At 49.9% G+C, this 27,750-nt stretch overlaps 1 protein-coding gene across 1 annotated transcript; it reads left to right on the top strand.

Moving 5' to 3' along the window:
- The first annotated feature begins 4,609 nt into the window (after positions 1 to 4,609).
- On the top strand, positions 4,610 to 21,801 carry LOC140388569 (protein rolling stone-like). The gene is made up of 3 exons (XM_072472974.1): positions 4,610 to 4,988; positions 14,073 to 14,328; positions 18,179 to 21,801. The coding sequence occupies exons 1-3, from the start codon at positions 4,893 to 4,895 to the stop codon at positions 18,715 to 18,717; spliced, it is 891 nt and encodes a 296-aa protein (XP_072329075.1). The 5' UTR covers positions 4,610 to 4,892; the 3' UTR covers positions 18,718 to 21,801.
- The last annotated feature ends 5,949 nt before the right edge of the window (positions 21,802 to 27,750 follow it).

Genomic DNA, 27,750 nt, shown 5'->3' with positions numbered 1-27,750 from the left:
CATTTAAATAATAATCCCTTTTGCTGTTATTCCTACCAAAATGGATGACCTCACATTTGTCAACATTGTATTCCATCTGCCAGACCCTAGCCCATTCACTTAACCTAGCCAAATCCCTTTTGGGGGAGTATCCAGAACAAGGGGTCACTGTTTAAAAATTTAAGGCAGAGATGAGGAGGAATATCTCTCGCAGAGAGTCGAGGGTCTTTGGATCTCTCTCCCCGCAGAAGGCAGTGGGAGCAGAGGGTGGGATTTAGCGGCCACCCCGCCGTGTGTTTATCGGCGGGGGATTTCTCGTTGCCAGCACCCCTCGTAGCTGGGAAACCCGTGCGCCAGAGTGGGACCGGAATTTCCCACCGGTAAATCCCGCCTAGGTTCTTTGAATATTTTTAAGGCGGAGGGGGATAGATTCTTGACAAGGAAAGGGGTTTAAGGTGATGAGGGGGTAGGCGGAAATGTGTAGCTGAGGCTAAAATCAGGCCAGCCCCGATCTTATTCAATGGCGGAGCAGGTTGAAAGGGCCGAGTGGCCTACTGCTCCTAATTTGTACGTTCAAAGAAGAAGAATATTCTGGCAGCATAGACTCCATTTTGCATCATAAATGCAAGCCTGGCAGGCAAGTCCACTGCTTTTTATTCATTAATGCTGTTGCGTTTTCAGACACTGGCACACATTTTAACAGTTTTTTGGATACTGTTGGGGGGGGAACGGGGGACCTACCAGAGGTAAGCCACGGTGACCAGGTCTCTGGCACTGAGTCTGTCCCTGTGGCCCAGAAGGGAAGGGTGGAGAGCGGGGGAGCATTAGTTATTGGAGACTCTATAGTTGGAGGTACAGATAGGCGGTTCTGTGGCAACGATAGAGGCTCACGGTTGGTGTGTTGCCTCCCGCGTGCCAAGGCACGTGACGTCTCTGATTGTGTTTTCAGGATCCTTAAGGGGAAGCAGCCACAAGTCATGGTACACATCGGTACCAACGACATAGGTAGGAAAAGGGACGGGGATTTAAAACAGGAATTCAGGGAGCTAGGGTGGAAGCTGAGAGCCAGGACAGACCGTGTTGTCATCTCTGGTTTGCTGCCAGTGCCACGTGCTAGCGAGGTGAGGAACAGGGACAGAGTGCAGTTAAACACGTGGCTACAGGGATGGTGTAGGAGGGAGGGTTTCAGTTACTTGGATAATTGGAGCACATTCTGGGGGAGGTGCGACCTGTACAAACAGGACGGGTTACACTTGAACCAGAGGGGCAGCAATATCCTGGGAGGGAAATTTGCTACAGCTCTTCCGGGGGGGTTTAAACTAATTTGGCAGGGGGATGGGAAACTGATTTGTAGTCCAGGTGATAGCACTGCTGGAGTTCAGGATGTTGAGGGTAGTGCAGTACTGAGGAAGGTACCACGGCCACAAGAGTGGACCTGCAGGCATGAAGGTGGTTTGAAGTGTGTCTACCTCAATGCGAGGAGCATCAGGAATAAGGTTGGTGAGCTTGAGGCATGGATTGGTACCTGGGACTACGATGTTGTGGCCATTACAGAGACGTGGATAGAGCAGGGGCAGGAATGGTTGTTGGAGGTTCCGGGGTTTAGATGTTTCAGTAAGATTAGGGAAGGTGGTAAAAGAGGTGGAGGAGTAGAATTGTTAATCAAGAATAATATAATGGCTGCAGAAAGGCAGTTTGTGGAGGATTTGTCTACTGAAGTTAGAAATAGGAAAGGAGCGGTCACTTTGTTAGGAGTTTTCTATAGGCCCCCAAACAGTAACAGAGATGTGGAAGAAAAGATTGCAATGCAGATTTTGGATAGGTGCGGTAGTCACAGGGTAGTTGTCATCGGTGACTTTAACTTTCCAAATATTGATTGGAACCACTATAATTCGAATAGTTTGGATGGGGTTGTTTTTATCCAGTGTATGCAGGAGGGGTTCCTCACACAATATGTGGATAGACCGACAAGAGGCGGGGCCACATTGGATTTGGTACTGGGTAATGAACCGGGCCAAGTGTTAGATTTGGTTGTGGGAGAGCACTTTGGAGATAGTGGCCACAATTCGGTGACTTTCACTATAGCAATGGAGAGGGATAGGAACAGGCGGCAGGGCAAGGTTTATAACTGGGGGAAGGGTAATTACGATGCGATTAGGCAAGAATTGGGGAGCATAAGATAGAAACAGAAACTGTCAGAGATAGGCACAATTGAGATGTGGAGCTTGTTCAAGGAGCAAATACTGCGTGTCCTTGGTATGTATGTCCCTGTCAGGCAGGGAGGAAATGGTCGAGCGAGGGAACCATGGTTTACAAAAGAGGTTGAATGTCTTGTTAAGAGGAAGAAGGGGGCTTATGTAAGGATGAGAAAACAAGGTTCAGTTAGGGTACTTGAGGGATACAAGATAGCTAGGAAGGAGCTCAAGGAAGGGCTTACGAGAGCTAGGAGGGGGCATGGGAAGTCCTTGGCGGGTAGGATCAAGGATGTGAGGAATAAAAGAATGACCAAGGTGAAGTTAGGGCCGGTCAAGGACAGTAGTGGGAAAGTGTGCATGGAGTCTGAAGATATAGGAGAGGCCCTAAATGAATACTTTTCTTCAGTGTTCACAAAGGAGAGGGGCCATGTTGTTAAGGAGGATAGTGTGATACAGGCTGGTAGGCTGGTAGGCTGGAGGAGATAGATATTCGGGAGGAAGATGTGTTAGAAATTTTGAGAAGCCTGAGGATAGATAAGTCCCCTGGGCCTGATGGGATATATCCTAGGATTCTTTGGGAGGCAAGGGATGAGATTGCAGAGCCTTTGGCTTTGATCTTTATGTCCTCACTGTCTACAGGAATAGTGCCAGAAGACTGGAGAGAGGTGAATGTTGTCCGTTTGTTCATGAAAGGGAATAGGTATAACCCTGGGAATTATAGGCCGGTTAGTCTCACTTCGGTCATAGGTAAATTATTGGAAAGGGTCCTGACGGATAGGATTTATGATCATTTGGAAAGATACAGCTTAATCCAGAATAGTCAGCACGGATTTGTGAGGGGTAAGTCTTGCCTCACAAGTTTGATTGTATTCTTTGAGGAGGCAACTAAGTACATAGATGAAGGTAGAGCAGTTGATGTTGTATACATGGATTTTAGAAAGGCGTTTGATAAGGTGCCCCATGGTCGGCTCATGCAGAAAGTAAGGAGGCATGGCATAGCGGGAAATTTGGCCGATTGGATCAGTAACTGGCTATCACATAGAAGACAGAGGGTGGTGGAAGATGGTAAATTTTCATCCTGGAGTCCAGTCACCAGCGGTGTACCACAGGGATCAGTGCTGGGTCCTCTGCTATTTGTGATTTTTATCAATGACTTGGATGATGGAGTTGAAGGTTGGGTTAATAAATTTGCTGATGTCACCAAGATTGGTGGAGTAGTGGATAATGTGGAGGGCTGTTGTAGGCTGCAAAGAGACATTGATAGGATGCAGAGCTGAAAATTGGCAGATGGAGTTTAACCCTGATAAGTGTGAGGTGATTCATTTTGGTAGGACAAATTTGAATGCGGATTACAGGGTTAACGGCAGGGTTCTGAACAATGTGGAGGAGCAGAGAGATCTCGGAGTTCATGTCCATAGATCTCTGAAAGTTGCCACCCAAGTGGATAGAGCCGTGAAGAAAGCCTATAGTGTGTTAGCATTTATTGACAGGGGGATTGAGTTCAGGAGCCGTGAGGTTATGCTGCAACTGTACAAGACCTTGGTTAAACCACATTTGGAGTATTGTGTGCAGTTTTGGTCACCTCATTATAGGAAGGATGTGGAAGCATTGGAAAGGGTGCAAAGGAGATTTACCAGGATGCTGCCTGGATTGGAGGATAGGTCTTATGAGGAAAGGAAAGACAAAATGCTGGAAAATCTCAGCAAGTCTGGCAGCATCTGTAGGGAGAGAAAAGAGCTAAAGCTTTGACAAAGAATCATCGGTCTCGAAACAGCTCTTTTCTCTCCCTACAGATGCTGCCAGACTTGCTGAGATTTCCCAGCATTTTGTCTTTCGTTTCAGATTCCAGCATCCGCAGTAATTTGCTTTTATCTTATGAGGAAAGTTTGAGGGAGCAAAGGCTTTTCTCATTGGAGCGAAGGAGGATGCGAGGTGACATAATTGAGTTGTATAAGATGACGAGAGGGATAAATAGAGTGGACGTTCAGCGACTTTTTCCTCGGGTGGATGTAGCTGTTACAAGGGGGCATAACTATAAGGTCCATGGTGGAAGATATAGGAGGGGTGTCAGAGGTAGGTTCGTTACTCAGAGCGTGGTTGGGGCGTGGAACGCACTCCCAGCTCTGGTAGTGGAGTCGGACACTTTAGGAACTTTCAAGCGGTTATTGGATAGGCAGATGGAGTGCACTAGAATGATTGGGAGTAGGTTGATTTGATCTTAGTTTCAGACTAGTTCGGCACAACATCGTGGGCCGAAGGGCCTGTACTGTGCTGTACAGTTCTATCTTCTATGTTCTATGTAGTGCAGTCCAATTGGAACAAAGTTCACCACTCAAGCAGTCTCTTCATAACAAATGGCTGCTGGATTGTTGGGCAGGCAAAGCAGGACGTCCACGATTGTGCAATCAAAGGATTTTGGCATCGGTTCCTAACATTAGTAATATAAGGCGAGACAGAGAAACCTGTTCAGTGAGATCCCAAAGTCCACGATACACAATCTGGAAAAGTTGCTGCTGTTTCAGAGTCGCTGCCACTTCACATTCAGCTTGAAACTGAAAGCTGTTTTGTTTTTTCTGGGAAGGTTAGCAGGGAGGGTGAGGAAAACATCATACAACTTCCTGGAGTGAAAGTCGAGCCATTCTTAACAAGTTCCAACTTCCAGAATCGAATACCTCTCCAGAAATAAAGGGCAGACCGACAGCGTTGAAGTAAAAAGAAATGGGAGCTTCTTGGATCAAGCACTTTAAGAAGGAGTTCACTCTGGGCCAGTGTTCTCTGAAGGCCCGAAACCCACAATTATTTCTTCGGTCGCAGGTAGGATGGAAGTGATATTTCTGTCATTTTAACAGTGATATGTTAAATAAGTCAGGATATGACTCATCTGTGGATTGTAATTAACTGAAGAGCAGCGAGGGAGGCAGGCCTAACCAGCGATGCCCACATCACAGAAATGAATTAAAAAATATCTGCAAATCTAAAAGCAGGCCACAGTGGCTGTGCAGTTTTGCATTAATCAGCTTTCAAGCTCAGGCGCGTTTCTCCGGAAAGATTTCTAAGTGCGCCAGCGAGCAGGATTTTCCACGAGCTTCCCGGCGCTTCCCAGTGAGGCCGGCAAAGCTCTCCAACGTTAATTGGTCCATGTAACGAGGCCTCACGGACATCTCGCCACAAGTGAAGGCTCGTCAGCCGATTGGCCAGCACCGCAATAGCCAGCACCCCCCCCCCCGCCCCGCTAACAAGGTCGAGCGCCGGCCCATCCCAGGCAGCACCCTCTCCTCACTCCAAGGAGAACACCTCAGAGGAGAGCTCCGAGGATGCCACCATAATAGTCGCAGCACAGCTGTCAATCCCACCCTCCGCCAGCGCAGATACACGCACCTCGGTGGGACATGTTAGTGGTCAGGCCCCTGGGGCACAATCTGGTGAGCACCGCGCTGCTGCTGATGATGCACATCAGGTGGAGGCAGGAACCCCCAGGCGAGACAGCAGTCGGAGGTCTGCTGGGCCCAGGACCCAGCTGGGTCCCAGCCTGATGCTGAGCCTGTGGCATAGGGTCACCCGAAGCTGATGGGGACGATAGGGAGCGGCCGAGACATTCAGAGCGAGGTGTCAGCGACACTCAAGCTGCTCCGTAGGAATACCAGAGGCTCGGGCGCACGACATGTCGCCGGCAATGCGTGGCACCGCGGCCAGTACTGCTAGGGTGGCAACCGCAGTGGACAGCCTGGTGCACGACGTCAGCAACATGAGTGAAGGTGTTCAAGGCATGGCACAGTCGGTGACGGCCATGGCTGAGGGTCTCAACAGAATGTCCGCCTCGCTGGGGGATGGCACCCTGTACCAGGCTGACCTTGATGAGATTCTGCGGGTCATGTCCCGCTCTCAGATGGGCATGGTCAAGGTGCTGCAGAGATTTCCCAGTCACTGAGAAGCATCGCCGAGGGCATCGACACGATGGTGCAGACCATGGGGAACTGCTGTGGCCGTCAGAGCCAGATGATGCAGGGGCAGCTGGGGCTCAAATTAGTTGCCCCTCCATCCCAAAGTGCACCTCAGGGCCCTGTGGGCACCAAGCGGGAGGCGATAACCCGGACCCATCCCATGGAATAAGGTTGATGACCATTGTGGTATTATCAGGTATTACAGTACACAAGAGGCTGAAGACCATTGGTTAAACCTAGGAGTTTACCATTGGCAGTTGGTACATAGCTCCGCCTTGACGGGCGGGGTATAAGAACCGGTGCCGTCCCAGCAGCCCTCACTTTCTGTACCGAAGCTGCTGGGCAACAGTTCTAGTCGATTCAAGCCTTCAGTTCTGTTACAACCTCGTCTTTGAGTTTAATTGATCGTGCATCAATTTAATCGACTACACTAAAGCTGAAAGAATGGATCTCCGAATCAAGCCGGAGTGTCTACAACTCCGCCCCCACGCGGAGAACTCGGCAGCGATATTTAAGCACTGGCTGGCATGCTTTAAAGGCTACCTCGAGACGGCCGGAGGCACCCCCTCAGGAGAACAGAAACTGCATCTCCTGCACTCGAGAGTAAGCCCTGGAATCTTCACCCTCATCGAGGAGGCGGAGGACTACGATGCTGCGATCAAACTGTTAAAAGGACATTATATCCGTCCTGTAAACCAGGTCTACGCACGTCACCTGCTCGCAACTAGACGGCAAAGCCCTGGGGAATCACTGGAGGACTTCTACCGTGCGCTACTGGTGCTGGGCAGAAACTGTGGCTGCCCGCAAGTTTCGGGCAGCGAGCACACGGAACTTCTAATCCGGGATGCCTTCGTAGCAGGTATGAGCTCCTCAGAGATCCGCCAAAGACTCTTAGAAAAGGACGCACTGGGACTGAGAGAGGCACGGGCCCTGGCCCTGTTGCCTCCAGAAACGCGCAGTCCTATGCGCCCAACCGCGCGGCGGTCCCCTGGGCTGCGTGGCATCCCGCAGCGGCAGCCCCACTGACCTTCCCCGTGTCCCCGCTGGCCTGCGCTGTAAGACAGCCCGCTAACTCCGTCGGGACCCGCTGTTTCTTCTGCGGGCAGGCGAAACATCCCCGCACACGCTGCCCGGCCCGCACCTCCACCTGCAAAGGGTGCGGCAAGAAGGGCCATTTTGTGGGGGTCTGCCAAGCACGAGACGTGGCCGCGGTCTCCAGCGACTCCAGACCACCGCGGCAATCTTCCCGTCGGGCCCCAGGCGGCCAGCACTCACCGCCACACCCCTATCCTAGGGCCATGTCCGACCAACGGGCGCGGCCATCTCGCCCCTCGGATGCCACGCTGGACGGATGGGCGCCGCCATTTTGTCCATCCCAGCCGCCATTTTGTCCATCCCCGGCCACCATGTGCGATCCATGGGAGATGCCATCTTGGATGGGGCCGCAGGCCCCCAGCACGGCTGACTACACGCTGCCCGATCACAACCCGCAAGTGCTCCATCTGGCCTCGGTGACGCTGGACCAAAATCGATGTCGGACACTCGCGACTGCAACAACGACGGTGTTCATCAACGGCCACGAGACGTTTTGCCTGATCGACTCTGGGAGCACGGAGAGCTTTATACACCCGACACGGTAAGGCGCTGTTGACTTGTTACCCACCCTGTAAACCAAAGAATCTCCCTGGCCTCCGGGTCACACTCAGTGGAGATAAAGGGGTTCTGCCTAGCGAACCTCACTGTCCAAGGCAGGAAATTCAACAATTTCCGCCTTTATGTCCTGCCGCACCTCTGCGCGGCTACACTCCTGGGGTTGGACTTCCAATGTAACTTGCAAAGCCTGACCTTTAAATTCGGCGGCCCTATACCCCCCTGACTGTCTGCGGCCTCGCGACCCTTAAGGTCGACCCACCTTCCCTGTTTACGAACCTCACCCCGGATTGCAAACCCGTCGCCACCAGGAGCAGGCGGTACAGTGCCCAGGACCGGACCTTCATCAGGTCAGAGGTCCAAAGGCTGCTGGGGGAAGGGGTCATCGAAGCGAGCAACAGTCCCTGGAGAGCCCAAGTAGTGGTGGTAAAGACCAGGGAGAAACATAGGATGGTCATTGACTACAGTCAGACCATCAACAGGTTTACGCAGCTGGATGTGTACCCTCTCCCCCGCATATCCGACCTGGTGAACAGGATCGCGCAATACAAGGTCTTCTCCACGGTGGATCTCAAGTCCGCTTACCATCAGCTACTCCTCCGCACAAGTGACCGCAAATACACTGCCTTCAAAGCAGATGGGCGGCTCTACCAATTTTTAAGGGTTCCCTTTGGTGTCATTAATGGGCTCTCGGTCTTCCAACACGAGATGGACCGAATGGTTGACCGGTACGGCTTACGCGCAAAGTTCCCGTATCAGGATAACGTCACCATCTGCGGCCATGACCAGCAGGACCACGACACCAACCTCCGCAAATTTCTCCAGACCGCGAAAATCCTTAACTTAACGTATAATAAGGATAAATGCGTATTTAGCACCGACCGCCTAGCCATCCTCGGCTACGTAGTGCGAAATGGAGTTATAGGCCCCCACCCTGAACGCATGCGCCCCCTTATGGAGTTCCCCCTCCCTCACTGCCCCAAGGCCCTGAAGCGCTGCCTCGGGTTTTTCAGTTATTACGCACAGTGGGTCCCCAACTACGCAGACAAAGCCCGACCCCTAATCCAGTCCACAACCTTCCCCCTGTCGACGGAGGCCCGCCAGGTCTTCTGCCGCATCAAAGCAGACATTGCAAATGCCACGATGCGCGCCATCGACAAGTCCCTCCCCTTCCAGGTCGAGAGCGATGCGTCCGACGTAGCTCTGGCCGCCACCCTCAACCAAGCGGGCAGACCTGTGGCCTTCTTCTCCCGTACCCTCCATGCTTCAGAAATTCACCATTCCTCGGTCAAAAAAGAGACGCAAGCCATAGTAGAAGCTGTGCGACATTGGCGGCATTACCTGGCCGGCAGGAGATTCACTCTCCTCACTGACCAACGGTCGGTGGCGTTCATGTTTGATAATGCACAGCGGGGCAAGATAAAGAACGACAAGATCTTACGGTGGACGATAGAACTCTCCACCTACAACTACAAGATCTTGTACCGTCCTGGGAAGCTAAACGAGCCTTCCGATGCCCTGTCCCGCAGCACGTGTGCCACCACACAAGTGGACCGCCTCTGAGCCCTCCACGAGGACCTCTGCCACCCGGGGGTCCCTTGTTTTTTCCACTTCATTAAGACCCGCAACCTGCCCTACTCCATCGAGGAGGTCAGGACAGTCACCAGGGACTGCCAAATCTGCGCGGAGTGCAAACCGCACTTCTACCGGCCAGAGAGGGCGCATCTGATAAAGGCTTCCAGTCCCTTTGAACGCCTCAGCATGGACTTCAAAGGCCCCCTCCCCTCCACCGACCGCAATACGTATTTCCTGAACGTGATTGACGAGTACTCCTGGTTCCCATTCGCCATCCCCTGCCCCGACATGACCGCAAACACCGTCATCAAGGCCCTCCAGGGTATCTTTACACTGTTCGGGTTCCCCGCGTACACACGCGGTGATAGGGGGTCCTCCTTTATGAGCGCCGAACTGCGTCAATTCCTGCTCAGCAAGGGCATCGCCTCAAGCAGGATGACCAGTTATAATCCCCAGGGAAACGGGCGGGTAGAGAGGGAGAACGGAATGGTCTGGAAGACCGTTCTACTGGCCCTACGGTCCAGGAATCTCCCCGTCTCCCGCTGGTAAGAAGTCCTCCCGGAGGCCCTCCACGCCATCCGGTCGCTGCTCTGTACAACTACCAATCAGACACCTCATGAACGTCTCCTTGTCTTCCCCAGGAAGTCCTCCTCCGGGACCTCGCTCCCAACCTGGCTAGCGACACCTGGACCCATCCTGCTTCTGAAGCACGTGCGGGCGCACAAGTCGGACCCGTTGGTCGAGAGGGTCCACCTGCTGCACGCTAACCCCCAGTACGCCTACGTGGCGTTCCCTGACGGCCGGCAAGATACAGTCTCCCTCCGGGACCTGGCGCCCGCTTGAACCCCACGCGTACCCGAACCATTACTCCCCCCCCCCACACGCCCCCCCCCCCCCCCACAGCACCTCACTGGAGGGTCAGTCCTCCCGTCACTCCTACCTAGGCCATCCCTCCCACCGACGCCCCCTACAGGCACCCCCCTCTCGGTCCAACCGTTGGCCTCACCAGCGCCGTCTAGGGGTGACGAAGCTGCCATGGAGACCGACGCCACGCTCCCGGAGTCGCAAACGTCCGGAACCCCACCAGAATCACCACCGAAGCCCAGACGATCCAGGAGGATGACCAGGCCACCCGACCGACTGATTGTTTCACTGTAACTGTAAATGAACACTGAGTGTATATATCTTCCACGCTTGTAAAATATTCTCGACAACTCTGTAAAGAGGTATCACGGTACCTCCATATCTGATCATACCATGTTAGATACAATTATAACCACTGGCCACCACCCCCGCTGGACTCTTTTTTAACAGGGGTGAATGTGGTATTATCAGGTATTACAGTACCCGAGAGGCTGAAGACCATTGGTTAAACCTAGGAGTTTACCATTGGCTGTTGGTACGTAGCTCCGCCTTGACGGGTGGGGTCTAAGAACTGGTGCCGTCCCAGCAGCCCTCACTTTCTGTACCAAAGCTGCTGGGGAACAGTTCTAGTCGATTAAAGCCTTCAATTATGTCACAACCTCGTCTTTGAGTTTAATTGATCGTGCATCAACCATCAACTCCCCTGGGTTCCACCCCACTGTTAAGGGCGCATCTCACAGCGAGCACATGGGACCGGGCGGCACGACTGTGCACTATCGAGAGAATTGTATTACAAATTAAACACCCTTGTGCACAACCAGTATACTTTCTTCAGCAATGCGGCAAATCTCCGAACCTTTGGCCCATCTCTCCAGGCATCGCACCCCTGCCCTCGACAGTGACCTGCTGACAGTACCAACACAGTCGCGGCACACTGGAGTGATGTGACACATACACTGGGAGGGTGGGAAATGGGAGTGGGGGGTGACGGACCAGGCCACATCCTAAGTGAATCGGGCAAGTATAAGGGCCTCCCTGTTCCTCCAGGCTTGCCAAGCCCTCACTGCTGCCCCTTGTCCTGCAGCCTCCGGCAGATCCTCAGGTTCCTCCCCAGCCTTGTCCTCCAGCCCCTGTTGGTCCGGCGCAGCTCATCATCCTTGCCGTTCTCCTCCTCCTCTTGGAGGTGGCCACATGTTCCTCATCGCCAACCTGCAGCTCTTTGCCCCATTGCTGAGCGAGGTGGTGGAGGGCACAGCAAACCACCACAACACAGGCGATCCGCCGGGTGGTGTACTGGAGTGCACCAATGGAGCGGTCAAAACATCGCAATCGCATCTTGAGGAGTCCGATGCACCGCTCAATCACAACCCGGGTGGCCACATGGGCCTCATTGTACCGGGTCTCCGGCATCGATCTCTGGTCTCCGTACTGGAGTCATTAGCCAGGTCCTCATCGGGCACCCCTTATCCGCCAAGAGCTAGCCGTCCAACCTGGGTTGGTCGTCGAAGCGGCTGGGGATGACCAACTGCCGCAGGATGTAGCTGCCATGGACACTCCCCGGGAAGCGTGCACACACGTACATTATCTTCATCTGGTGGCTGCACATGAGTTGTACGTTCAGGGAATGGAACCCCGTTCTGTTAATGTAGGGAACTCCCAGATGGCCCAGGGCAACATGCGTGCCATCCACTACCCGCTGGACATGGGGCATCCCGGCGATGGCGGAGAAACCTGCCGCCCGGGCATCTTGCTGGGCTTGGTCCATGTCAAAGACGATGTAGTTTTCCTTGCGGGCAAACAAGGCATCCGTGACTTGGGTTGTGTGAAGTGCTCACTTAACTACGATTGCCAATTCCTTATTAGCGATAGCTTTCAGCTGCACGGCCAGAGGCCTCGGCAGTCGGTGGGGCTATGGGTGATCAGTGGGGCAGACGGACAGGCGCAAGGGTCGCCCCCACTGGTTGTCCCCCTCCATCACCTCCCCCCCTTCCCATGGCCACCCGTCCCTGCAGAGGATCTCCCAGCAGAGGGTCCCCTACCCGCCGCCGAGTACAGGGGCAGCAAGCCCAGTGCCCCCGGGCTCTTTGCCTGTGGGCAAAGATGGCTACTCATGTCCTCGGCTCCCCGCAGCAGCCCTTCCGCCAGGTTCACGTTTTTCAAAAGGAGTTCTAATCGGCTCCAGTGCGACCACTTGCTGGGGAGGCCGCTGAATGACAGGAGGCCGTAGGATCCCGATTTCACCTACGGGAGCGGGCCGATTTCATCACAAACGCTTTGGCGCCTGGTGCGGTTCTCGTTTTCGGCCTCTCCCGCTATTCACCGGCCTCGTTTCGCTCGGGCGAGAGCGTAATGGGGCCTGAGAATCACGCCCTACAGAGACACACGGAGAGGTCAACTGGATAGCCCCTGAAAACAGGCGCGATGGTCACAATTCGCGATTAACCTGAGCCCATTCAATGTAATGCAGGCAGTGCACTGACTCCGAGCTCGCCTCTCAGTTAAGTAATTACCACACTGTTTATTGGTCACTCACATCAGTACAGGGGGAGTCAAATATGGTAATGTGCTCACACAACATAAAGCCAGCCTGCGCTGTTTAATTCCAGCCCAGTCCCCGTAAAGAGGAGATGCACTGTGGTTGAAACAGTTGCGCAGAAAGTGAATCTGAGCTGCAAACAGTGGAGAATGGACCAACATGGGAGAGAGTGGGTTCCAAGCTTGCAGACACTGAACTGGAGATCTAAAGGGAAAAGGTGGAAAGGGCGAGTGCTGTTCTCATTGAGGTGGAGGGGGGGGGATACCCTCCAGCACAGTCATGGCAATGGGCCCAGATAGCCATGAAGCCTTTTTCCAGCAGTAAAGCCAGGAGGCCCTGGATGAAGTGCCACAAGAAGCTCTATGACCTCACACGAGTGGTAAAGGTCAGTGAATGCATCTTCAAATGTCATGTCGCAGCAATAGCACCGCTAAACCTCGCCAATGCTCAAATCTCCACATCCCCATCAATAATTGTTTGCCTTATAAATGAGCCCAACAGAACCGGTTGCCAACTCAAGGGATTAGTGCGTGCGTATGCAACTAATACAGATTTTATTGTAAAAGAAGAAATGTTATTGGGAATGATACTTGCCATATCGGTTGCTCACTGACTCAACCCCAGCCAGAGAAGTCTACAGAGTAGAGAACAAAGGAGTGATCAGGGAAAGATATCGGGCTGGGGTTTTCCAGCCATTCCTGCCGGCGGCATCTTCTTGTCCGAGGAAACCGGAACAAATGTATTTACCCAAAGAGTGGTGAGATTGTGGAATTCACTACTGCAGAGATTAGTCGAAGCGAATAGTATAGATGCATTTAACAGGGAGCTAGACAGGCAAATGAGGGAGAGGGGAACAGAGAATTACTGTGATAGATTTAGATGAGGAAAGATGAGAGGAAATGTGATTGAGGCATAAACACCCAGAAAACACTGGTTGAGCCAAATGGCTCATTCCTGTGATGCATGTCCTTCATAGTCCGATGTAAAATAACCTACCCACATTACTGTCTAAGACTAACACAAGAAATGCAACATTGGCAATGTAGTTTAATAGGGCTGTATCCCATTGTGAGTCAGCACTTCCAGAAGAAAGTGGATAATTGAAACAAAGAGTAACTTTAACTTATGTAGAGAGAGGGGTGTGTGCGGAAAACAAGTGGGTGTGGAGGCATGTCCGTTATACGCCCTGACTATCCTTGCTTTCCATTATTTGGCAGTATTTATACAATTATTACCCAGATTGTGACAATCCACCTTCCTGACGGCGCGAGTTCACCTCCTAAGGAAGATCTTGGTTCATGTTGACTGAATGTTTACTTCCCTCTCTTTCAGTGGGGGTTCCACCCAGTTATTTTATGTTATCGAATCGCCACCGTGATATACACCCTGTACTGGCTCATTGATAGTGCAGTGCGGGTCAACAGCCCAAAATGGTTGATCTACCTGACAATTCAAAGCTATGCCATCCTAACCATTTACTTCATCTTGGCATTGGTAAATTTGATATGCTACATGGTACTCGGGCGGAAGAAGTCAGAACAGAACATCAGGGCAGCCTCGTTGGAGGCGATTTCCAGCTGCAGCCCAGGTAAGACATTGACCCGAAAGTCGTGGTTAGCGACGAAGGGATGATGCTTGCCTCTTACCTCGAAGAGAGCTGCCCACAAAGGGATGAACATATCCTGAATTCCCCCTTTCGTGATGTCAGTTTGAATCTGGTGCCTTGCAGATCCAATCACATTGAAATATTCTCACCGACAATAAAGTAAAATGCACTCCAATTTTCCATTATTAATTAACACTGTACAGAGTGAAAGTAATGATTGGAACATACACATGGAATTAAGATAGAATCTGAAATATATTTTAAACATTTTAAAGACAATGGGCTGGATTCTACGATCCCTGACGCCGAAATCGCGTTCGGCAACGGGGCAGAGAATCACCAATGACACCAAAATCGGTGGAGCAGGGAATCGGTGGCCATTTTGCGCCAGTTTTCCTGGCGTAAGCCACCACCGTTTTCACGTCAGCGTGGGGACTTAGTCTCCCGAACGGAGATGCAGCCCAATATTTTTTTAATGTGGGGCTGGATCCTCCGTTGCAGGGACTTTGTCCCCACGCCGTCGTGAAAACTGTGGTCTTTCACGCCAGAAAAACTGGCGTCAAAAGGCCACAGATTCACAGTCTTGCAGGGGACTAGCAGGCAGCTATCATGGAGCTAACAGCTCCAGCTGCCGGTACGGCCCCCCGCAGTGCCGAGTCATAGGCCAGGCATGCGCATGGTGGCGGCGTCCTGCAAACCTGGACCGGCAAAATAGTGCCCCGCATCGGCCGCTCGCGCACCCCGGACCACCCACACACAGTGCCCCCAGTCCCGAATGAGCCGATCAGCCCTCCCCCGACTGCGGCAGCTCTGGGCTGAGTCTGCAGCTGCCACATGGGGATCACGGACGGTGGGACCATGTTAGAACCACACCGTTGGGAATTTGGCCGGTCGGCAATGGAGCAGGAATGGCCTGAGGCAGTGGATACTCGGCGCGGTGTACTCCCACGGATACGGCAATTTTAAGGGGGCAGAAAATTGAAAAACCAGCGCTGGTATCGATTACGTGCGCCAAAACGGATTCTCCGCCCGTCGCCGAACGTGATTTCGGCATCAGAGTGCAGATAATCCAGCCCCTGATCTTTATATCACAGTGGAGAAATTTGGCATACCACAAATGAAATTACTTTCTTAGGGTCAGAAATGCTGTTCATTAATACTTAATGAACTTAGTATGCCATTAAATACCTAGTCATACTTCATTCAATGAAAAATGACTTTGTTGAAGATTTTCTTTACAGAGAAACTAATAGTGTAAAAGAACACATTTTCATCAGTTCAGTGATTTTGAATTCATTGCAGCTTGAGGAATTTCAACAGTGCACCCTATGGAGAAGGGTAGAACTGAGAGAAAATTATTGATTTCCACATTTAACTACACATGTGCCAACTCCAGAAGTTGTTGACAGCTTTAGTGGTGTAAAAACATTGCTGTATAAATTTTGAAGCTATTTTCGATACAGGTTTTAACAATTATTATCGTACAATTTCTCCTTTACTCCTCTTGTTTGGTTCCATTCTTACCTGGTCCAATGTATCCAGTGCATCTCCTGCAAAAACTGTGCCTCCAGAAAGTGCCTTAAAGCAAAGTTAAATCCATTCCAGGCCTCAAAATGTTCCCTTTTCACAGCCCAGTCCTCCCCTTCATACTGCATCCCATATTCACTTCTCTCCAGAACACACCTAATTCCCTCTTTAGTCTATTCGGTCTGCAGTGTTCAAGGCCTTTCCTGGTATCTTATACAACAATTCAACAACTGGCAGAGTCACATTTAAGGGAAGCTAGATTAACACACGAGGGAGAAAGGAAGAGAAGGAAAGGTTGATAGAGTGGTAGATGGTTCATGTGGAGCATCAACAGGTTGATGGACATTTTGGAGCCTGTTTTCTTTGTAATTCCATGTCCTGTTTTAGACAGCCAGCAACACACCCGTTTTGAAATGACAGGAATCTCATATAATTGAGGAAGATAAATTTACCATGCAAACATCATGCAAAGCCTTTACTCTGAAAAGAGCAGTTGCTAACATAAAAGAGTTCATTGAAAGGGATAGGCTTCAATGTTTCAAGCAGCATATTCTTCCCATTTACTGGAGGAATGGCAGAGGTGAAAGAGGTATCGATAAACAATGAAGGATTGGGATTATGGCTGGGATCTTACTCCTGATTCGGCAGGCTACTGTGTTTGGTCATGCTAACATTCTTGCTGCTGGCAATTCAGCATTCAGAATATAGTCAGCTTCCCATACATCGGTTCCACCTCGCCCAGATTACTATTGCTATAAACCAGCAGATATCAAAGAGAAATCATCTCAGAAGCTCCACTCCATTGTCCATACCCACAATGACAAAACTCCATTTATAATACAGCAGGAATTGATGGCAATCCATGGAATTTCAGACAAGTCAGCCATTGTCAAACAGACTCAGCTTAATAATCGCTACATCCAATGGTCCAACTCTGAACTTATCTCATCTGCCATACATAGGGATACAAGGACTGTCGAGAGGCTGTGGAGATCCGCCAACACCACACTGTCCCCCAAAGACAGCAGCCTTTTCATCAATGACATCTGACTGCCCTTACTCAAGGAAACCACTCCCACACACTCTGCACAGTTCACCAATCAGCCACAAGAATATTAACATGAACTAACCTATCATAAACACAATAGTTTGACCGATGACCAGTACAATCCCACCCAGTGTTATAACCCGTAGGACCTACAGGGTTGGAGCAATCAATCACCCCGTGACTCTCGCAGAAGCCAAGCTCCCTCGCTAAGGGGGCGAGGAGCCCAAAATCATCCACGGTTAAGTTCTGTTTCAAGTCGGCCAGGTATGGTAATGACAGGCATACCGGGCTGGCATCTGACGTATGTTGTAAATACTTGTGAGTTGTAATAAACCAAGTTTTCTTTAACCGTCGCGGTTTGGAATCATTTGTGATCTGCAAAACCCAGATTTCCACCCTCCGTTATATATCACTACCTCTCACCTATTCCAGTTATTGCTACAGGTAATGGGCACATTGCACTACCCCAAATAATAAAGTTTATCTGCTCTTCTAAGTAAATCTTTTGAGGTAACAACTGTTCTTTCGAGAGCAAAGTTTTACATGGTGCCTCTATGAATTTGTCTTCCTCAATATTACTGCTCTCAACTCCAAAGCCTTCATAACAATTCAGAAACGTAATAGTTAACAGACTATTAATGGTACATCACAAAATATCTCCTGTCTTTTCTTCGTCTGTCTCTTTTCCTATCTCCCTTTGGAGATGGCATGCCTGTAGTGATCTTTACATGGGTATGTACAGAAGGGGCTGATGGGAAATGGAATGACCACTAGGGGGCAGCACTGGCGGGTATAAAGGGGGAAGCAAGCAGCCCTCAAGGCTCTTTGGCTGATTAGACTGTAAGGAGAACAAAGGCAGAGATTTAGCTCAGGGCTGCTAGAGTGGTCAGGCCTAGTTGTAGTGTATAGAAAAGTTGTAACCTATCTACTAGTACAGTTCTTAAAATAAGAGCTCACGCAGTTATTTAAGTTGTGTTACTCAATAAACTTTATGTAAAACTTCTGGACGACTTTGAGCCTTCTTCCGAAAGCCTTTGCTGTAACTGAATTGAGTAGCACATGTTACCTGCCACACAGGTAACAAAACAATGCCTTCCTCATTTCCCCCTTACGTGCGCACTGCTCAATATCTCCAGTTAAACACAAAATGTTTAGGTGAAAGTGAAAGGATTTCTTTGATTCCCATATGTTATCAAATGTCAAACAGCAGTTCAAGATGTACTTTTGATTATGTCTTTGTGTTTCCTTTGTTATAAGCAATTCCAAAAACTGAAGATGAGACCCCAGCTCGGAGGTTGCGCACGGAATCTTATTCAACCCCTCGTGCACTGTATCCCTCAATTTACATTCAGTGGTTCCTGCTCAACCTCAACTGTGTGTTTGCCATTTTGGTCACTGTTGCCTTCTGGATATTTGTCTACAAACCAGGGAGACCCATTAACCCTGTTCACATCAACATGCATGGGATCAACGTACTGCTTGTACTGGTGGAGCTGTTTGTGACGGCAGCTCCCATTCACCTCATCCATTTAATTTACACTTCTATCTATTACGTGATGTACATCATCTTTACTGTCATTTACTGGGCTGCTGGAGGCACTAACCTCAGGGGAAAGTCATACATCTACAGGTCACTAAATTACGGAGAGCATCCCGGACAGGCCACAGGATACATCTTCCTGGGCACTTGTGTCGCCATACCACTCCTTCAGTTCCTGGTGTGGAACCTCCACTTGCTCAGACGTCACCTGTACCTCAAGTGCAACAGGAAGGATGGTGAGGTGCCTCATTGTTAATCTCTCTGTGGATTTTCCTCATTTCGGTGCAGGGGAATTTCAAAGTACAGTGGCAAAGGTGGGAATGAACCAGAAAAGGGAAGCCATGTCCACATCAAGCATCAATGGACAGAATAGGGGACCAACGTATTTTATTTTGGGGGGTTGGCCCACATCATAAGTTCTTCTTTTCTTTTACATTGTTGGGTTACCCATTTTGCCACTGAGCCATCCCTCCAATTGGACATGTACAAAGATATTCTGTTGTTGGGGCATTCCCCAAACGATTTGGTGTCATTGTTCGTACCAAAGAGAGATGCAAGAAGAAGCCACGCTGAGCAAGCTACAAACTGGTGAATATTTCCCTAAAAGGCGACAATGACGTTCGTGGACATGATGGGCAGCTGAGCTTCGTTTCCTCCAGCCTCGCTTACAAAATTCAGACTTTCTTTCGACTCAGTGGAGCTTGTCTGAAGAAGGCAGTTAGCAAGAGACAGTCTGCTGCTCAGGGACATTTCACTTTGGCAAGCTGAAGCACGTTCTGGTTTTGTAGAAACATTTCACAGCCAGCAAGGCCAATCCATTTCCCCCTGAGAGACCAGTTCACCAAGAAATGACCTATATGTGAGGGGCTACCACCAGCTCCTTGGTCATTGATAGACATACTGTCAGAGTAAACGCTTAGTCCTTGGCAGACTCAATAAATTTATCAGACAATGAAAAACATCACAACTAAATTATGCTGGACATTTCCAACCTGCGAACCTCCTGCAAGGAACATTTCCTCTGCCCCCTTTTATATCTCGTCTACAAGGAACATCATCTGGAAACGCGGCATCAGTTTCCATTATGTGCACCACCAGCCCAGAATTCAGCTTCAACACTACTCCCTTGACTTCACCACTGTCTCTACATTGTCTGACTGATTTTTGATAGACTGTAAAAGATTCACTGAAATTTACTCCAACTATATATTGGTCAAACCAAAGCTGTTGTCTTCAACCCCACAACAAATTCTGTCCCAGAGTCACCGACTCATCCATCTGCCTGACATCTGTCTGAAGATTAGTAAGACTGCTCGCTAATTTGGTGTCATATTTAACCCCAAGGTGAGCTTCTGACCACATATTTTCACCATTAATAAGACTGGTTTTGTAACTTGAGGAAGCCAGCGGGAGCCGGACAAGGATTGTTGGATAATGCCCAATAATCTGCCCACGGCAGTAACTCTCTCCCAATCCGGTCCTTGTTGGGACAATCAACAACCCCAGGCCCTGCTCGGGCCAGCTTTTATGTGTAGTCTTCAATGAGCTCCATCTGGGTGGCCTTCGTCCCCTACCTGCAAAGCTCCTACTCCACCAGTCCCACGGGGAGGTTGGCAATGGTTTCACTGGTGGGGGTTATGGCAACTGCATATTTTCACCTCCATATCATCACCCAAATTCCCCCCTGCTGCAGCTCCTCTGTTGTGAGACCATAATGCACAAACATGTCACCTCTCAATTTGACTCGTCCAACACATGTCTGACCAGCCTCCCGTGTTTATCCTCTGGAAACGTGAGGTCATCCAAACCTCTGCTGCCCATTCCCTCACTTGCACCAAGTCCCACTCACCATTATTCCCTGTTGTCACTGATCTACATTGGCACCCAGTGGAGCAAAGCCACCATTTTAAACTTCTCATCCTTGTCTTCAAATTGCTCCTTGGCCTTGCCCCTCCCTATCTCTGTCATCTCCTGCAGCCTTACAACCATTCAAGTTCCCTGCGCTGGTCTAGTTCTGATCTCCTCATCAAGCCAGATTTGAAGAACTCCTACATTGCTTTCAGTTGACTGAGCTTGACCCTCTGGAATTCCCTCCTTAACCTTCCCAGCTCTCGACATCTCTTCCCTCCTTTACGTTGCTCCTTATAACCCCGCTGGTCGAACCTTTGATCATCTCTCTTAATATCTTTTTTTGTGACTTGGGGTAATTTTTGTTTAATAATTCATTAATATCATCAATATTCATCAATAGTTCATTGGGACATTTTGTTATGTTAAAGATGCTGTAAAAACACAAGTTGATGTTGGTGAAGGGAAGCACATCCAAAGACAAATGCAGATGTTCCTTTTAATATACATCCAGTTTATTGTTGCATCGAGTACAAGCAGCCAGAGTGACCAGGCTCCCCTACATGTATGTTTATCCTAATATTCAGTAAGGCCTAAAGTGTATAAAATATAGGAGCCATAAACACAACATCATAATTCTGGATTAAATGCAATGAGACCCTAACTGGAAGCTTTTCTCACTGACCCGAAGATTCATAGAACGAAAACTCATGAAACAGAATGGAAAGAAACTAAAAGCGCGACATAGAGAGAACTCAAGTGGAGAGGGAGATACGCTTCTCAAACAACGCATTGTATACTGGCCAGGAGCCTCCTTTATTCTAGTGGCAATATTAATACCTGGTTCTTTGAGCATATTATATATTGTATATTAATATACAATTGTATATTCAAGCATTTTAAGTGATACATACCATGTCATATACCTGTGTGAGGGTCAGCTATCCTGTAATGTACATTACAATAATACAATCTATCTATTCTGTGTACTTCAAAAGAAAAATCTCATTGTTCAGACCTTGGGCAGGATTCTGTTCCGCTACCACTGCCAGCGAGGACAGAGAATTTGGCACTGAGCCAAATCGCCAATCACTGCAGCGGGAATGGAGAATCCAGCCGGCGTGAAGGAACGGAGAATCAAAGTCCATTGGATAAATTAGCACCTCTGTTTTAATCCCTGTTTTAATCCAGGCGGCAAGGTAGCACAGTGGTTAGCACTGTTGCTTCACAGCGCCAGGGGTGCATGTTCGATTCCCAGCTTGGGTCACTGTCTGTGCGGAGTCTGCGTGTTCTCCCTGTGTCTGCGTGGGTTTCCGCCGGATGCTCCAAGTCCCGAAAGACGTGCTTGTTAGATGAATTGGACATTCTGAATTCTGCCTCAGTGTACCCGAACAGGCGCCGGAATGTGGCGGCTGGGGGATTTTCGCAGTAACTTCATTGCAGTGTTAATGTAAGCCTACTTGTGACACTAATAAAGATTATTATTCTAATACTTGATGTTTTTTATTGGGGATTGTTGATATGTGTGGACACTTTAAGAGTCTAGTCACATGTATTGTTTGTGATGTCATTGACAGCTTTGTGGGCTTTGCTTCAGCCTAGGTCAAGCCTTTGTAGAGCTAACAGCTATTCAATTAACCTGCGTTGCTATTTGCGTTCAACCCCATGTGCTACAGCTTCCTGTTCTTTTGTCCTGAGAGTGCAGAACATATCAGGGTATAAAGAATATTGGCGATGAGGGAGAATTCTTTTCAAGCAAGAAAAGAAAACCAAAGCTTTTGACGTTGAGGCAGAATCAACAGCAGGGTCAGCCGATTACACCTGAAATGAAATGAAAACCGCTTATTGTCACAGGTAGGCTTCAAATGAAGTTACTGTGGAAAGCCCCTAGTCGCCACATTCCGGCGCCTGTTCGAGGAGGCTGGTACGGGAATTGAACCGTGCTGCTGGCCTGCCTTGGTCTGCTTTAAAAGCCAGCTCCTTAGGCCTGGCATCGGATCAGTATGGTTCTGGGGCAGAATTATTTTTAAATGACCCATGCCTAAAATTAAAATTAAAGCCAACATCGCAGGAATTCAGGCCACAGAGCTCACAATGTGTGCAGTTAAATTAAAGTGCAGCGGTAGAGTAAGCCAGAGAGATTTCTTGCATAGCATTAAGTCCAAGATAAGCTATTACAATTGGCTCATATTACAATGTAAACTGGACCATTTATATTAAAGTAAACTCCTGATGGACAATTGCAAGCAGATCCCGGTATCACTATAAATAGGCAGGACAGAAGGTACCATTGACCCATTTGTGGAAGAATCCGAAAATTGAAGGGTTTCATTATATCTTAGCTAACATGATTTCCGAGGATATCATAGCCCCTAAATTCCTTAATAACATTGGCAGTAAAACTTTTAATCTATACCGAAGTCTAGTCCAGCCTAAGAAACCCGTTCAATAACATATTCAGACTTAATTAAGATACTGGAGGACAGATATTTTGTCGCGGTTTTTATTTCTATTTCAGTGCCTGCCGGTCTTTTTGCCGAAAACAGTTTTTAAGGAGGTGGAATGGATGATCTCGTCGTTGGTGTGGGCATGTAAGGTAGCAAGGATTAGGAGAACAGTGCTTCAGAGAGGATGGCATTTAGGGGGCCTGGCCCTTCCAAACCTGTTGTGCGATTATTGGGCGGTGAACGTGGAGAAGGTGTGGGGCTGGAGCAGGGGAGTCAGAGGGTTTGTGGGTGAAGATGGAGGCAGGGTCTTGTAAGGGGTCGGGATTGTGGGCGCTGGCGACAGCGCCGCTACCGTCTGCTCAAGGGAAATGTTCAGGGAGTCCGGTGGGGGTGGCCACGTTGAAGATATGGAGGCAATTTCAGCAGCACTTTAGGCTAGTGACAGGGTCGACGTTGATGCCGATCCAAGGGAATCATGGGTTTGAGCCAGCGAGGTTGGATGCTACGTTTCGGGGATGGGAGGAGTGAGGGGTGAGGGAAATGAAGGACTTGTTTCAAGATGGGCAGTTTGCGAGTTTGGAGGAGTTAGGGGAGACTTTTGGGAACCCGCAGTGGGAGGTCTTTAGGTATATGCAGGGTGGGATTTCGCAAAGAGGGTTTTGCTGACTTTTCCATCATTGTTGGAGTTGGTGCCGTCAGTGATGGGCTGGAGGGGGGTTCATCTCAGACATCTACGGGAGGATTTTGGAGGAGGATAGGAGGGAGTTAAGGTCAGGTAGGAGGAGGAGCTGGGGATAGCATTTGAGGAGGGGTTGTGGTGTGAGGTGTTGCGGAGGGCGAATGCCTCAACTTTGTGTGCGAGGCTGGGGTTGATGCAGCTATAGGTGGTATGCAGGGCACACCTGACAAAGTCGAGGATAAGCTGGTTGTTTGAGGGGGTGGAGGACATTTGTGAACGGTGCAGGAGGGACCCGGCCAATCACGTACATATGTTCTGGTCCTGCCTGAAGTTGGGGAAATTTTGGAGGTCGTTTTTCAGCACCAAGTCGCACGTGGATTTGGAGCGCAGTCCCTTGGGGGCCATATTTGGGGTGTCGGACTTGCAGGAGCTGCAGACGGGAGCGGGGGGAAATATCTTTTCGCCTTCGCCTCGCTGATGGCTCGCAGGTGGATCCTGTTGCGGTGGTAGTCAACTTCTCCTTCCTGTGCCTCGGTATGGCTGGAGGATCTTGGAGTTCCTGTATTTGGAGAAGGTAAAATTTGTTTTGAGTGAGATAAGAGATGGAAATTGTTTGTATTATATTTTAAAGAGCTGGTTATCGACAGCACTGGGGAGGGGCGGGGTAAAGTGGGCTTTTTGTTTTAGGTTATGGGGGTGGAAGGTGGTGTGTTTTGTGGTGTGTGTCGTTTTTGTTTTGTTATGTTGTGTATTTAAAATGTTAAATCTTAAAAACGTGAATAAAAATATTTTCCAAAAAAAGTACTGGAGGAGCGTTATTCACGAACTAATAATAATTGTGGAGTGTTTGGGGTTTCACAGAAGAAATCAACTGGAAGGAGAGAATATAACACAGTTTGTTGCGACGCTAAGGTGCCTTAACGGTGTATTGTGAATTTGATGCCTCGCTGGATGATACAGTTAGAGACCATCTGGTTTGTGGGCTAAGGAATGAGGTCATCCAGCAGAGATTGCTAACTAAACAAAATTTAAGTCTTAAAACACCTTAGAGATAGCCTTTTTGACAGAGCTTTCTGCTAAGAAGGCTTCTCAGCTCGAGCAGGCACAAGGATCCATGAAATGGCCATCGCCCAGAGAATGGCCGACTACCCAGCAACAGGCATGTCATCGATGTGCAAAAACAGGCCATTCACAGGGCTGATTGCTGGAGCAACGATAGCCAATGCATAAATTGTGATGTAAACCGTTTGCCAATGCATAAATTGTGATGTAAACCGTTTGCTCCAGAAAAGAATGTCCAAAGAAAGAAACAAGACACACTGGGCAGCACGGTAGGATGGTGGTTAGCACAATTGCTTCACAGCTCCAGGGTCCCAGGTTCAATTCCCGCTTGGGTCACTGTCTGTGCGGAGTCTGCACGTTCTCCCTGTGTATGCGTGGGTTTCCTCCGGGTGCTCCGGTTTCCTCCCACAGTCCAAAGATGTGCAGGTTAGGTGGATTGGCCATGATAAATTGCCCTTAAGTGTCTAAAATTGCCCTTGGTGTTAGGTGGGGTTGCTGGGTTGTGGGGATGGGCTTGGGTAGGGCGCTCTTTCAGGGGGCCGGTGCAGACTCGATGGGCCGAATGGCCTCCTTCTGCACTGTAAATTCTATGAACTCTATGAACTATGAACACCTAAAGGGAAAAAGAAAATGAATTTCACCAAAAGAATTTACAGGGTGGAAGAGAAAAATAAAACGAACCACGAAGACACAGCACGTCAATGTGACAAAGAATTGAAGTTAAAAGTACTTTCAGTTCAAGGCGAATTACATCAGTTCTGGGCAGTTACAAAATTAAAGACAGTCCATAAAAATGGAGGTTAGATACTGGGGCTGCCATCTCCCTAATTCCCGAGACCACCTATGAGCAAAAATTGAATAACCTGCCATTAAAAGCAGCAGAAGTCATCCTGAGGACTTATACCTAGGTAATAGTGCCTCGAAGAGGATACATAGAATCACAGAATTTGCAGTGCAGAAGAAGGCCATTCAGCTCATCAGGTCTGCACCGACCGACTGAAAGAGCACCCTACTGAAGCCCACGCCTGCACCCTATCCCCATAACCAAGTGACCCCACCCAACCTTTTGTACACTAAGGGCAATTTATCATGGACCCCGGACACCACGAGGGGGGGACGAGCGCCGCCATCTTCCTACCCACGGGCCGCGTGCGATCCATGGGAGCAGCCATTTTGTCCACCCCCGGCCGCGTGCGACCCATGGGAGCGGCCATTTTGTCCACCCCCGGCAGCGTGCGATCCATGGATGCCGCCAGCTTGGCTGACAGGCAAGGACCCCAGCGTGGACGGCTCCACACTGCCTGAAGACAACGATCTGATGCATCAACCACGTTTGGCATCGATCACCCTCGACCAGTTGCGGCCCCAGACACTCCAGACGACAATGACAAAGGTGCTGGTGAACGGGCACGAGACGCCGTGTTTGATTGACTTTATAAAGCATTAGTTAGGCCCCATTTAGAATACTGTGAGCAATTTTGGGCCCCACACCTCAGGAAGGACATAATGGCACTGCAGCGGGTCCAGCGGAGATTCACACGGATGATCCCAGGAATGGTAGGCCTAACATACGATGAACGTCTGAGGATCCTGGGATTATATTCATTGGAATTTAGGAGGTTGAGGGGAGATCTAATAGAAACTTACAAGACAATGAATGGCTTAGATAGGGTGGATGTAGGGAAGTTGTTTCCATTAACAGGGGAGACTAGGACCCGGGGGCACAGCCTTAGAATAAAAGGGAGTCACTTTAGAACAGAGATGAGGAGAAATTTCTTCAGCCAGAGAGTGGTGGGTCTGTGGAATTCATTGCCACAGAGGGCGGTGGAGGCCGGGACGTTGAGTGTCTTTAAGTCAGAAGTTGATAAATTCTTGATTTCTCGAGGAATTAAGGGCTATGGAGAGAGAGCGGATAAATGGAGTTGAAATCAGCCATGATTGAATGGCGGAGTGGACTCGATGGGCCGAATGGCCTTACTTCCACTCCTATGTCTTATGGTCTTATGGTCTTATGGGGAGCACGGAGAGTTTTATTCACCCGGACACGGTAAGACGCTGTTCCCTGGTAATTCGGCCAAGCACCCAAAACATTTTCCTGGCGGCGGGGTCCCACTCCGTTGCAATCAAAGGGTTCTGCAGCGCAAACCTAACGGTGCAGGGGAGAGAGTTCAAAAATTACCGGCTGTATGTTCTCCCCCATCTCTGCACTCCCACTCTCCTGGGGTTGGACTTCCAATGCAACCTCCAGAGCTTAACATTTAAATTTGGCGGCCCTATACCCCCACTGACTATCTGCGGCCTCGCGACACTCAAGGTCGAACCGCCCTCCTTGTTTGCGAACCTCACCCCGGATTGCAAACCCGTCGCCACTAGGAGCAGACGGTACAGCACCCAGGACCGGACGTTTATCAGGTCTGAAGTCCAGCGGCTGCTGAAGGAAGGCATAATCCAGGCCAGCAATAGTCCCTGGAGAGCTCAGGTGGTAGTAGTGAAGACAGGGGAGAAGCAGAGGATGGTCGTAGATCCATCAACAGGTACACGCAGCTAGATGCGTACCCTGTTCCCCGCATATCCGACATGGTCAATCGGATTGCACAGTACAAGGTCTTCTCCACCGTGGACCTTAAGTCCGCCTACCACCAGTCCCCATTCGCCCCGATGACCGCAAGTACACTTCCTTCGAAGCAGACGGGCGGCTGTACCACTTCTTAAGGGTTCCATTCGGCGTCACGAACGGAGTCTCGGTCTTCCAACGGGAGATGGACCGAATGGTTGACCAGCACGGTTTACGGGCCACGTTCCCGTACCTCGACAACATCACCATCTGCGGCCACGACCAGCAGGACCACGACGCCAACCTCCGTAAATTCCTCCAGACCGCTAACGCCCTCAACCTCACCTACAGCGAGGAAAAATGCGTGTTTAGCACCGACCGTCTAGCCATCTTGGGCTACGTAGTGCGTAATGGAGTGACAGGCCCCGACCCTGAACGCATGCGCCCCCTCATGGAGTTCCCTCTTCCCCACTGTGCCAAAGCCCTGAAACGCTGCCTGGGCTTCTTTTCATATTACGCCCAGTGGGTCCCCCAGTACACAGACAAGGCCTGCCCACTAATCCAGTCCACTACTTTTCCCCTGTCGACAGAGGCCCGCCAGGCCTTCAGCCACATCAAAGCGGATATCGCAAAAGCCAAGTCGAGAGCGACGCATCTGACGTAGCTCTGGCGGCCACTCTCAACCAAGCGGGCAGACCC

The sequence above is a fragment of the Scyliorhinus torazame genome, chromosome 13 (assembly GCF_047496885.1).
Source record: "Scyliorhinus torazame isolate Kashiwa2021f chromosome 13, sScyTor2.1, whole genome shotgun sequence".
Classification (NCBI taxonomy): Eukaryota; Metazoa; Chordata; class Chondrichthyes; order Carcharhiniformes; family Scyliorhinidae; genus Scyliorhinus; species Scyliorhinus torazame.
The sequence above is the reverse complement of the archived record's forward strand: the minus strand, read 5'-3'. Positions and strand labels throughout refer to the sequence as shown.